Source organism: Spinacia oleracea, chromosome 4, assembly GCF_020520425.1.
Source record: "Spinacia oleracea cultivar Varoflay chromosome 4, BTI_SOV_V1, whole genome shotgun sequence".
Taxonomy (NCBI): Eukaryota; Viridiplantae; Streptophyta; class Magnoliopsida; order Caryophyllales; family Amaranthaceae; genus Spinacia; species Spinacia oleracea.
The window spans coordinates 153,429,233-153,442,105 of record NC_079490.1 but is presented as its reverse complement, the minus strand read 5'-3'; the positions used below and the strand labels follow the sequence as shown (position 1 = coordinate 153,442,105).

Below are 12,873 nucleotides of genomic sequence, written 5' to 3'. Positions count from 1 at the left end.
CATCCAGTCAGTTTGTTCATTGCCATGTTACTCCTGTAAGTGGTAGGAAACCCTTTTATTGCACTTTTGTTTATGCTTTTAATGATGCTGGTATGAGACAAGATCTATGGAGGGATTTGTTGTTGCTTAACACACAAGAACCCTGGATTGTGTGTGGGGATTTCAACTGTGTTATGGCATTAGATGAGAGAATTGGAGCTCCTGTCAGACATAGAGATATTGTGGATGTGAGCAACTGTATGCATGCTTGTGGTATGGAGGACATCAAGTGTGTGGGTAATCTTTTCACCTGGAACAACAAGCAACAAGGTAACAACAGGGTTTTTTCAAAAATTTATAGATTTATGGCTAATTAAGCTTGGCAAACTTGCTTTCCTGTTGCTGAGGTATGTTTTATGCCAGAAGGGCTTTTTGATCACTCTCCTTGTCTTCTTTCTATGTTTCCCATAGATGATGGAGGGAAGAAACCATTTAAGTATTTTACTATGTGGAAGTCTTCAAATGTGTTTTCTGATATTGTCCAGCAGGCTTGGAATACTCAGTTTATTGGCACTAAAATGTTCTAATTGATTAATAAACTGAAAAGAGTTAAACTGGCTCTTAAAGAGTTGAATAAAGTAGGTTTTACAGATATTCAAGCAGCAGATTAGAGAGCCTATCAGACTATGGTGAGTGCACAAACTGCAATGCATAATAATCCTTCTGATCAAAGTTTTGCAGATGCAGAGTTGATTGCAATTCAGGATTATAAGGAGAAACATAATGCTTATTTGGCTTTCCTCAGTCAGAAAGAAAAATTGTCTTGGCTTAAAGATGGAGATGAGAATACTTCTCTTTTTCATCAGAGTATCAAGACTAGAAAGGTTCAGAACCAAGTGTATAGCATTTATGATATGCAAGGAGAATGGAAAGATACAGCTGATGGGGTGTCCCAAGCTTTTTTGGATTATTATAAAATGCTCCTAGGTAGTACTTCTGATAATAGAACACCAGTAAACAAGGAGGTGGTGCAACAGGGGCCAGTCTGTTTGGATCATCATAAAGCTATACTCAATGCTCCTTATACAGCAGATGAAGTTAAGAAGGCTCTTTTCTCTATTCCAGGTATTAAAGCTCCTTGTCCAGATGGTTTTGGCTCTTATTTTTACAAAGATGCTTGGCATATTGTTGGGGATGAAGTCATTGCAGCCATTCTTGATATGTTACAGCAAGGAAGAATCTTGAAGGAGGTGAACCACACTGTGATTACTCTTATCCCCAAGACTAAATGTCCAAAGGATGTGAGTGAGTTCAGGCCAATTTCTTGCTGCAATACCATTTATAAGTGCATAACAAAAGTTTTTTGTGGGAGATTAAGGCAAGTTCTTCCTGATCTCATCATGGAAAATCAAGGAGGTTTTGTTCATGGGAGATACATAGTTCATAATATTATGGTTGTGCAAGATTTAGTCAGGCATTATGGGAGGAAAGGGGTTAAGCCTAGCTGCCTTATGAAGATTGATCTTCAAAAAGCCTATGATACTGTTGATTGGCAGTTCTTACAGGAGATGCTGGTTCTTTTGGACTTCCCAAAGCAATTTGTTGATATGGTTATGCAATGTGTTACTACTCCCATGTTTTCTTTGATGCTGAATGGTTCTATGCATGGGTTCTTTAAATCCAAGAGAGGATTGAGGCAAGGAGACCTATCTCTCCTCTGTTATTTGTCATTTGCATGGAATATTTGTCTAGAATTCTGAATAGAGTGAGCTCTATGCATCAGTTCCAGTTTCATCCAAGGTGTAAGGGGATTGGTCTTACTCACTTATGTTTTGCTGATGATCTGATTATCTGTAGCAAGGGAGATTATCAGTCTATTTACTTGTTGCTTCAAGCTTTCAAGTTGTTTTCTGATACTTCTGGCTTAAAGGCAAATCAACAAAAGTCTTCTATCTACTGTCATGGCATGCATGAATCTGATATTCAGAGGGTAGTAGATGTTTCTGGATTTTCTAGAAGTATGTTGCCATTCAAATATTTGGGGGTCCCTATATGTTCTAAGAAGATCTCTGTGGCTCAGTGTGCTCATTTGGTGGATAAGATGATCACTAGGATAAAAATTTGGAGTTCTAGGAATTTATCCTATACAGCAAGAATGCAGCTTGTTAATTCAGTTTTACTAAGTTTGCACATGTATTGGGCACAAATTTATGTGCTTCGAAAAGGTGTTCTTCAAGATATAGTGAAGATCTGCAGAGCCTTCCTATGGAGTGGCCATGCTTTCAGTCATAAACCAAGCAACATAGCTTGGGATAAAGTCTGTAGTGACAAACACACTGGGGGGTTGGGGTTTAGAGATGTTCAGAAGTGGAATATTGCCTTTATGGGGAAATATGTTTGGGCTTTAGTCAAGAAGCAGGATAATGTGTGGATTAGGTGGATTAATTCAGTCTACTAGCTTAAAGGATGGGGATTGGTGGGAGTATCAGCCTGGTTCTACTGCTAGCTGGTACTGGAAGCAAGTGTGCAATACAAAGGAGCAGCTCAAACAGTTCTTTACTTGTGCAGATTTTGAGAACATGCCTCATTATTCAGTGAAACAAGTGTATGAGAAACTCCTAGGGGACAAGACAAGGGTGCATTGGGACAAAATGGTTTGGAATAGGCTGAATGTTCCAAAACATAGATTCATTTGCTGGTTGGCTGTTCAATCAAAGCTTCAGACTACAGACAAACTAGCAAAGATAGGCATTAGTCAATCTGCTAGTTGCTTGATTTGTGGCTTGGATGATGAGACTCATCAGCATCTCTTCTTTCAGTGCCAGTATAGTAAGCAAATTATTATAGCAGTACATCAGTGGATAGGTTTCTCTATTCATGGCAATTTGGTTCAGTTAGTCAGAAAAGCTGGACAAAGTAAAGCTTCAAAGTTCAGGAAGCAGGTGTATTTTGCAGCTGTTGGTGCTGCTGTCTACCTGATCTGGAGGTGTAGAAACACAAGTTTTTGGGATAACTCCATTCCCACTGTCAGTCAGAGTATGAAGGATTTGAAGCAAATGGTCAAGAGCAGAATTCAGGTTGTTCTGCCAAAGCATGTAAGCAAGAGAGATAGTGAATGGTTCACAAATTTGTAATAGCCTTTTAGGCATTCTGGTTGTGTTTTAGAGCTTGTTTAGCTTTGTGTTTGCTGATTTCAAGGGCATAGAGTCCAACCTAGTTGGTTTGTATGTCTTGGAATTGGCTTAAGGTGTAATTGTTTGATCCAATTAATATATTTCTCTCTTGCTTAGCAAAAAAAAAAAAAAAAAAAAAAACAGTTGTGAACAAATGTGGATTGCATGCCTTATGTGATTGTTGAGTCATAACAGAGTCTCAAATTGTAAATCATGTAAAGTGAAACTGAGTAGCAATAGCTTTAGACTGTGCACGTCTAAAGTGACGGACAAACAGGAGTTGAAGTTCATGGTGGTAGCCCATGGCCTTTTCTGGGACCGGATTGATCACCGTGTTCTATTTTTATTCAAATGTTCCTCGATATCGTAGGTCTCTGAGGTTACGGAGTCGCGCCCGTACCTCGTCTTCCTTAGTGAAGACTGCCGGACGGACAACTCGTTCCATTGTCTATTTCAACTAAAATAATATTATTGCTAAAAGTCTAGCCTAGTCTAGTTTGGTCAAGTATGGTCGTCAAACTATCATGTTTTGTCTGCCCTTGTTTGTGTTCATTAGTATCATGTTAGGGTTGTTCGTTTAATAGAATCATGTTAGGATTATTATTGATTTAGTATGTAGTACTCAACTTTGCTGATTACGTGCTTTTGCTTGTGCATGTTGATCATGGCTATGCCTTATTGATCCTGTGATGACCCAATCTTTGGTGAGCAGTCTCTAAGGATCAATAAGCATTGTCCATATGCAGGTTTGAAGATGTTGCATCATTGGGATCGGGAATAGAGAGCTTGTATTTAGTTTTGATTTGCTAAGTTGACTTTGGTTTGTTTAATTGGACTTTAAACTTGTCGTACTATTTATATTTCCTTATTTTCGTTGGTTGATTTTTGGAACTAAACCTGTAATCGATTATTTATAAACCTAAAGTTAGTTTTATGTTTTTCGCTGCAAAATTCTGAATAAGCCGTTACGTTTTCACACGGGCGATAATGCCTTGATAATTCTCTACGTTTTATATTAAAAGGTTATTTTAGAAAAGAGAGAATTGTCGGGGTGTTACATTACAGGCATAACTTGTAGCAAATTATTCATCAAAACTATGTATGATTGCAGAGCAATGCCAAACTTTCTCTAATCAGATTGAGCCTAGTCAGATTGTCATTAGTAGAATTTTGTTTAATATAGGTTGTACAAGGTACAAGTTAAGTGTTTGTTCCCTGCTGTGGGAGCTTTATTTTCTGTTGTTGCTGGTGTTAAGTTGTCCAGTTGTAACCTTCTTTGTTGATTAATAAAATCTATTATTATTTGGAAAAAAAAAATCATGTGAGAGAATCACCTTTAAAATTCCAACATCCCAGAGTATTTTATCTATGCATCGGCAATTGATCAGACTCGGGTCGGAGGTAGTAAACTCCGAATTCGATTCATTTAAAATTCAGACACCAAAATTGCATTCATATCCAAATCCATTTAAAATTCGAACTCCAACATTGCATCTATATCCAAATCCAAATCCATATCCATTTACTTACATATCCAAATCCAAATCCATATTCAAATCCATATTAGTTGTTACACTTCTAAATTAGGAATGACCTCACAATTATTATATTGTCTCTCTCTTCCCACTAAATATTTTTTTGTCCCCACACCCTCTCTCATTCAATTAAAAAAATACCCCACTAACTCCTATTGTATTTTTTTTAATTCTAAAATAAATTAGAAATCCTATTTCTCATTTACCAAAATCTAATGAGTTTCTAATAAATTAATAAATTTCAAATATACGCACTTTAATTAAATATATTAGATTAAATTAAAAACTTTCTTTCAAAAAAAGTTATGTACAAAAAACAATAAACTTTGAAATAATATCGGGTCAAATTTGGACTCAGTTTTGACTCGGGTCAGACTCGAATTCGGTTCGGATTCTCTGCAGACTCCATATCCATCCAGATCCGAATGTTTTTAATCTGATTCAGACTTTTTTTTTTCTCGGATTCAAATCGAAATTTTTTCTTCGGATCGAGTCAAATTCGAACGTAATTGCCATCCCTATCTCCAAGACTACAAAATCTGGAAATCAACCTTTCGTTGCCCTAACTCCCTAAGGGCTAAGGAAGTAAAAGAAGTAAAAAGTTGTACTACACCCAAATTGCAAGCGAAAGTATTTAGCTCAATATAAAATCAATAAGCTTTCTTATAGGTATGGAAAATTCAACAAGCTTATAACCATTTTTTCCCTACAAATAAACAGGAACCATTTTTTGCCAGAAATAAACAGAAAAGATTGATGTTATAGGCTCCCTAGTATTGATTCAATAAACTAATTATCTGTACAACATACTGTGATAAGGGATAATAATGAGTTTGTTTCTCATGAGTACTCTCACGTCTCAGCGAATCTCAGTGATCAAAGATAACAAGGCCTGGCCAAAACTCACTTAACCAACCCGCTACGGACCCGCCAAGTCTTTGTGATTGCCATGATAGAGAACAGAAGCAGAAGACGAAAAAATATCAGCTCCATTGTAACATTTCCTCTTCATCTAGTGAACCTCGTTAGTGATCTCCACACAATTCAGTATCCTGCCAAATAATCTAATAGATGCGCAATGCAACTACTTTAATTCCTATAATACCCTCTCTAGAGGAAAGAAATACACCCACCATGCTTTCAGAATGGGAACTAATGCCCCCAACAAATGACATTCAAGAATAACACATCATCAATCCCACCAGCCCCAGGAAATCAAAACTTCTCAAATCACCTTAAAAAATCAATCAGAAAGAATCTTTTACTCGGATGGTATGCGAGGAAACAAAAAAAAAATTCAAAGGCTGCCCAGAAAAAGATGGAAGTAAACATTTGTAGAACAATGTTTTATGGGAGTACAACATAAATGCATGGAACTATCGCACTACCTCAGAAAACAAAAGACTAACATACTCTTGCAAATCTTACTCACGACAAGCAATGCATCTACATTGATTCCAGGTTTACATACTTCGTATATTATTTGGTACACACAATTACAATTACATCAGTTCAAGCAATTTTGCATCACATTCAGAGTCGATGTCGTTAACATCAATAAAATGCACTGTGGCAAATAATAGAAAATCTTGAATTCAGCATGAGAATGAACGCAAAACCATACATTTACAACTACCTAAAGAGTAAGCTTGAACAAACATTATGATCTGGAGAACATAAAAATGGTAATCTGTGTTCTTCATGCACCAATCAAATTGGAATAAAATACTTGAAGATATGAGGGCCAGCACAGATAATAAACACACATGGATATGCAGTTAGCAAACATCATCAGAACTTTTTCTTTTAATATCATGCGAAGGGGGCAGTCCAAAAAACACTTAAAATTCTCAGAAAATGCAACATCAAATATAGGCATACCATTCACTCTATATAGCATGTGCCTACACTCTATAACTGAGTAAGTGAGAAGCATCATCTAATTCGTCCGTAGACACTAAACACCTTTCTTTGCTTCTGCGACTGAAATCAATAGTTGCATTCCCAATTAACAGGAACAGAAGTAGCTCACTCCCCAAATGATCATGCAGATTGATTCCCAGGGCCATTTGTGATTCTCTGTATCAAGTCTCTCGAGCCTAATAGGAACTCAAAACAGGGACAAGGACCAAACTGCAAGAACTACCCCACTGGTCAGGACTTTGTTGACAAACAAACATGTACGGGCAAGTTGTATACACATGACCTTAATAGAGCCACAATTGTCTGTGAATTGAACAGCCTTTAAGACCACGGAACAAGAAACGACCAAAATTTCCATTGACCGTAACATTGCAAGACAACAGCAGATTACAAAAGGAACACCCTGCACTTCTCACTGCACCACTCATATTCATCTTGCTGATAAAACCCCAAAGACCTCACATTTTTCATAACTTATTACCAAGACACAGTGGAACAACATTAGCAACAACGGAACCGAACCATGTACCAAAAAAGGAGCACAAAAGGCCAATAAAGCCTGCCAAAACCACAAAACAATTAATATCATAAAACATCCAAGTAAAACAAACATCAAATTAGGATAAGAAATTACCCAGTTCTCATTTCCAAAATTCGTTTTAAAATGCGCATTAGGCACTAGGAAAGATCAAAGGACAATGCCACAAGAACAAAACATCTTGGAACTTCCACAGACACGTACACAGCTCATAACAACCGAATGATATATACTCAGGAACATGGTGCGCACAACCAGTTATACGTCCAACTAACCCACACCAAAACCAAATGGCAGCGAAGAAAGAGCAATGCACGTGCATGTAAATCAACCAGGTATGGCAGCGAAAACAAGATTCATATATCTAAAGAGCCAAATCAGATGTCCCCATTAAGCAAGCATAAGATCGCATCATAACATCAGTGAGCTCCTGAAACAGAAAATACTCCCACAGCGGGACAAATGGATTTCCTGGTGTAGAAACAGAAAGTAGTTCAACTCTAATTACGCATTCCAAGTCTGAAACCACATAAGATGTCTTCCACTAAGTACAACACAGTAAAAAAAAGCTCCCTCTCTTCGTGAAGATTATCCTGTAGAACAAACATCATCTTCACAGCTGAAATTGAAATGGTAATGTGGTTAGTGTAGGTTAAAAGTAAATGACAAACCACAAGCAGAAAGAATGTTACATACCATTCAAACCCTTAGCGGTAGCCCCCAGATCCTGCGCGGTCATATGGGCCAGAACGGTCGCGGCTGTACCTATCACTTCCATATCCTCCTCCACGGCTACCAGAATCTCTGTAACGTCCACCTCCACCTCCCCCTCCGCCACTATAGCGATCCCCACCATGGTCACCGCCGCGATCACCGCCGCGGTCAGGTCCATAGCTACCACCTTTTCTTTCACCTCTTCCTCCATACCTACCACCACCCCTACCTCCATCATCAGATGGACATTCACGAGCAAAATGTCCGGGCTTACCACATTTAAAACAGTCACCACCCCCACCAGATCCCCTTGAACCTCCAAAACCACGATCACGACCGCGGTCACGGTCGCCGCGATCACGACCACGGTCACGGTCACGGTCGTCATCTCGGTCCCTAGAAGAGCCTTGGGTAGGTTGAGCCCTTTCCACAGTGATAGGACGGCCATCTAGGTCAACACCATTCATTTCCTCAATAGCTTCTTCCATAGCTCTCTTGTCATCAAAAGAAACAAAACCAAATCCACGAGAACGCCCAGAAAATTTGTCCAACACAACCTGTGTTCACGGTATAACTCAATAGTCAGGAACGGTAGAACTCAATAGTCAGGAAAAAAAAAAGAATAAACATAGTTCTTGAAATAACCGTTCACATTCAAATAATAGACGCTAAATTTCAATCAAAGTACTATCGTAACTAAATGAACAATTCCACTTGGAAAATTAAAGATTATGAAGATACGATTCTCAAATTTTCTTAAGTAGGCAATAAGTCTACCGAACAATGAGTCCATACACAAGAAAAGGAAATTAATTCCTAATCCTTTTTCACCCACTCAGATAGAGATGAAATCCACTAAAACAAGTGCCGGGAGTTCTGAAGAAAAAATTACACTGCCCGTGAATTTAATGGTATAGACATGATGCATACCCAAATTACATGTGAGGATAAGCCCGAGTGCCTGACAGAATTTTATTTGCTCCCTACCACAAGGAACCCATACTAACATGACTTCCATCAACAATCAAAGATCTATGAAAAAGTAACTTTTCAACTGTAGCATAACTAGGGTACAAACAAAACTTACTTTGGCTTCAAGTAGACGACCATACTTTTCAAATGCATCTCTCAGACCTCTATCAGTAGTAGACCATGAAAGGCTACCCACGAAACAGCGAAATTCATCCACGTCTCCCATGATTTTACCTACAAAATAGGCAAACAATATTTCCACATCCAATTAAACAGATGAAGAAACTCAAAATAACAGCAGAATTAGGTACATGAAAACAACAAAAACAAAAAAAAATATACTGTATCTAAAAGTCAAAATCATGCACAAGACCAGGGAAGTACACCAAATTGTGCTTATAAACAACCACCTAACAGGAAGACGAACGCACTGTAATAATTGTACATGGCCCATTGGTAATCAGACCAGTAGAATACTAGTACAGTACTAAAATGTTGAAACACAAAATGATTTCTTTAATGATAGATAAAGATGACCACAAACCAATTTGAGGCTCTAGTGGAAACATTAAAAAAATCTAATAAAATTTACAATAATCGGTAAATTAACAAGAAATGTTCTCTTTAAAGATAGATAACTGCTAACCAATTGAACCTTTGTGACAACATAAAAAAACCCTATAAATTACAGCTCTGTCTTTCTCTCTCTCTCTTTATATATATATATATATATATATATATATATATATATATTCCCAACCCTCAGAACCAATTTCTTCTGGCTCAGATCATTAAGATTAACAATTGGCCAAGACTTAACTAAGGACCTGCAATACGCTCCAACAAAACTATAATCACAGTGATGAAAAAATGGGCATTCTTCCCTCCCCCAGGCATTCTTCCTACATAATCAGTTACAAAGACCTACCGCAAGTCAATTGGCTCCGATAAGGAAGCCCAGAAACTAATACTCTAAGGACCTGCGATGCCCTCCCACAAATGTGTAATACGGTTGCGAAAAATGGATATTCTTTATTCCTCTCCCGTCCCACTCCCACCCCTTCCCTAAACAACCAGTTACTAAGACATACCGCAAATCAATCAGCTTTGAGAACAAAGTCCAACACTAATACTCTAATCAGAAAATCAACCCCTCACAAGCACTTAGCATCAACCCATCCACAAAAACAAATCACATGAACAACATCATTTTACGTTGTTATCCCACAAACAATGATAGAATCAAAATAGTGAATCACGAATCTATCAAAAGTAAAGACAGAAACTTCAACTAATCAAATGAGATCGAAAATTAGGTTTCCGAAACAAATTCATCCATTCAATTGAAAACAATAGAAGAGCAATTCATGAAACATACTAAGGTACCTAGAGCGAAAAACAAAATCAAACAATTAATCAATAAAAAGCTAGCAGTTTCAACATAGATCTGACCTCGCAGCAATGAAATTAAAATCAGCCAAGAAATGACAAATCGATAGTAAATGATGATAAGAATACAGATCTGATAGTGATCCACCGACAATAACAGATAGATTGCGAAATACGAAGGATAGGGAGGGAAGAACCTTCGGCAGATGAGTTCGCGATAAACCCTAATTAGCCAGACTGTCGCTCAGCAAAACAGAAAGCTGAACGAGGGATATGCTTTGTGAAAGTGTCAAAGGGCATATTAACATTTTGGGGTGAGCAAAATAGGTGGGTACCGGACTAACCAATTCCATAACCCGACATGAATTGCTGGATCTGAATCCAAAACCGGTTCAACTACTATAGGACTATAGTACCCGATCCGTGACCGGCCATGAATTGCTGGATCTGAATCCGAACCCATTTGTTTTCCAATTATCGACACTGAAACTATTATGGAGTACAATACTTTGTATTAATAAAATAAATTAATCAATCTCTTGTCATTTTATGTCGTTACAGTTCTCGTCTTTTAACCACCATTTCCCTTAGCGTACTCTCACCAATGAACTAAAAATAAATAAACCACCACAAACAAAATATCAATCAATACCTAGTCAATACCTAATATTTAAAAAAGATAACCATCTCTATTTTAAAGACACGTAAGCAACACCGTTATGAAGACATGTGGCGGACACATCAGCATCACCCATCTTCCCTATTACCTTCTCGTGAGCATTCAATTGTTCCTCTCTAATTAAACCTTCAGTTCAAACTTCATTCAAACTCGATTCAATTAAACCTTTAATTCAATCCTATTAATCTACTCTCATTAACTCTACCTTATAATTTAATTTCCAATTTTCGGTAGAACTTCAACCAATCTCGCCATCTTCTCTCTTCCCCCAATATTATTCAATATAATTAATTCAATCCCTTAACTTTCTCCTCTACAATTACCAACTCAATAGTTTTAATTTATACTATCATCCACTAACTATTTATAGTTGAGACAATTTAGTTGTGAAATTCATATCCCTAAGTATCCAACCTTTCTAAATACCACTTATGGAGGCTTAACACCTTTGCTAATGGAATCAAAAGAATGCAATAAGCATTATTGCACGTGCAAACTATCAATCCACGATTCTGATTAAATCCAATATATTTACAAACAACACAAACTACCAACATATCTTGCACAACCATATCAAATTGTAATAGAATGTGAGTGTGGGTTAGGCAGTAGAAAATCAAGAGATGAATAACAATTATCAGATGATTTTACAGATAAATTGTTGTAGAATGTGAGAGTCCAGGCGTTAGAATGTGAGAAATGGAAATTAATTTGTGGTTTACAGTGGTGAGGAAGAACAATGAACAGAGAGTGATCGGATAGAGCACGAAAGTGAGTGGAGGGGGTATTCTAATTTTCTAGAGGTTTTTTTGTTTTTTACTTTTTTGTAATTTGTTTTTATAGTAAGGGATCCTCCTTTTCTTTTTCTTAATAGCAACGTTTGATGTTTCACACTTCTGTGAGGGGGTCGAAAAAGCACGAGGCTAATGCGTGACCTCGTCCCTCGTGGGCGCGACGTTGTCAGATCAAGTATAATTGGATTTCCTGTGAGTTTACACCCAATCGACTAGTAATATAGGAGTCGTCATTCAGTTTTTAACGATAATGAGAAAAACTGACAAAACCCAGTTATCATGACATAAAGGGAGTGCAATTATGTTCGACCACGACGGCCATAGGTTCCCTTGTGATCCCTGGTGTGGGGATCGCTCAACGTACACCCGCAGGGCAGAGATTGAGAGTTCGGGGGACTGTAGCTACCGAGAGGAGTGCTCATCGATAATACTCCAGAGGCAGGTTATCCTTACTAGCTCAGCATAAATAATTGAAGGGACATGCGTTAAACTATTAAACTATTCTGAATTGATTTTAGCAATATGCAACACATAACACTAAATCGATCGTGATTATCTTATTTAGATTGATTTAAGGTACCTAGCATGGTAATTCAATTGTGCAAGGTATTATCTTATTAGGCGTGATAGATCAATCAAGTTAATAGTTTGACAATTTTATAAAAGGGTGATGAAAGCGATTAAATCATATGAGGGACACATTACAACGCACCCTTAAGAGGTGCGTTGTGGTTCTCAGAAAACTAACCACTTGGCTTTGCTATTTCTCCTTTTATTTAACGAATCTCGGGTTTCTAAGCAATGTTCAAGTATTTAGGCTTAATTCATCAAGCTACAAGGGGCAGGACGCGTTCTGTTCGACTTTTGGGTCGATTGCGACAGAACGCCGGATCAATTCCGCAGCGTGAGGCTTAGGCTTAAGGCTAGAGTCAATACTTTGGTTATGGAATTGTGTGTTGTTTTCACGTCGATTTTAGGCTGTATTTATAGGAAAAGAATGTGTGGAAAGATAGATTTTAAGATACGAATCCAAAAAGAATCCGGAAATAAAACGGCCCCAGGCATTTTCAGCGCCCAGGGCTGGGCACCGAAGATTTCGGTGCCCAGATCCAGGCGTTGAAAATGGGATCTGGGCCGAGTTCTTTGTCAGATTTGGACTCTTAGAACACGGAGCTTT

General features: G+C 37.8%; 2 protein-coding genes across 2 annotated transcripts; one reads left to right on the top strand and one right to left on the bottom strand.

Moving 5' to 3' along the window:
* The first annotated feature begins 665 nt into the window (after positions 1 to 665).
* Positions 666 to 3,113, top strand: LOC130472041 (uncharacterized). Its single transcript, XM_056842453.1, has 3 exons — positions 666 to 1,648; positions 1,732 to 2,296; positions 2,388 to 3,113. Exons 1-3 carry the CDS (start codon positions 666 to 668, stop codon positions 3,111 to 3,113), a joined length of 2,274 nt encoding a protein of 757 aa, XP_056698431.1.
* Positions 3,114 to 7,486: 4,373 nt separating this feature from the next.
* LOC110791899 (glycine-rich RNA-binding protein RZ1A) lies at positions 7,487 to 10,573 on the bottom strand. The gene is made up of 4 exons (XM_021996670.2): positions 10,421 to 10,573; positions 8,950 to 9,068; positions 7,845 to 8,419; positions 7,487 to 7,767 (listed from the first exon to the last, which is right to left on the bottom strand). The coding sequence occupies exons 2-3, from the start codon at positions 9,058 to 9,060 to the stop codon at positions 7,856 to 7,858; spliced, it is 675 nt and encodes a 224-aa protein (XP_021852362.2). The 5' UTR covers positions 9,061 to 9,068; positions 10,421 to 10,573; the 3' UTR covers positions 7,487 to 7,767; positions 7,845 to 7,855.
* Between the last annotated feature and the right edge of the window lie 2,300 nt (positions 10,574 to 12,873).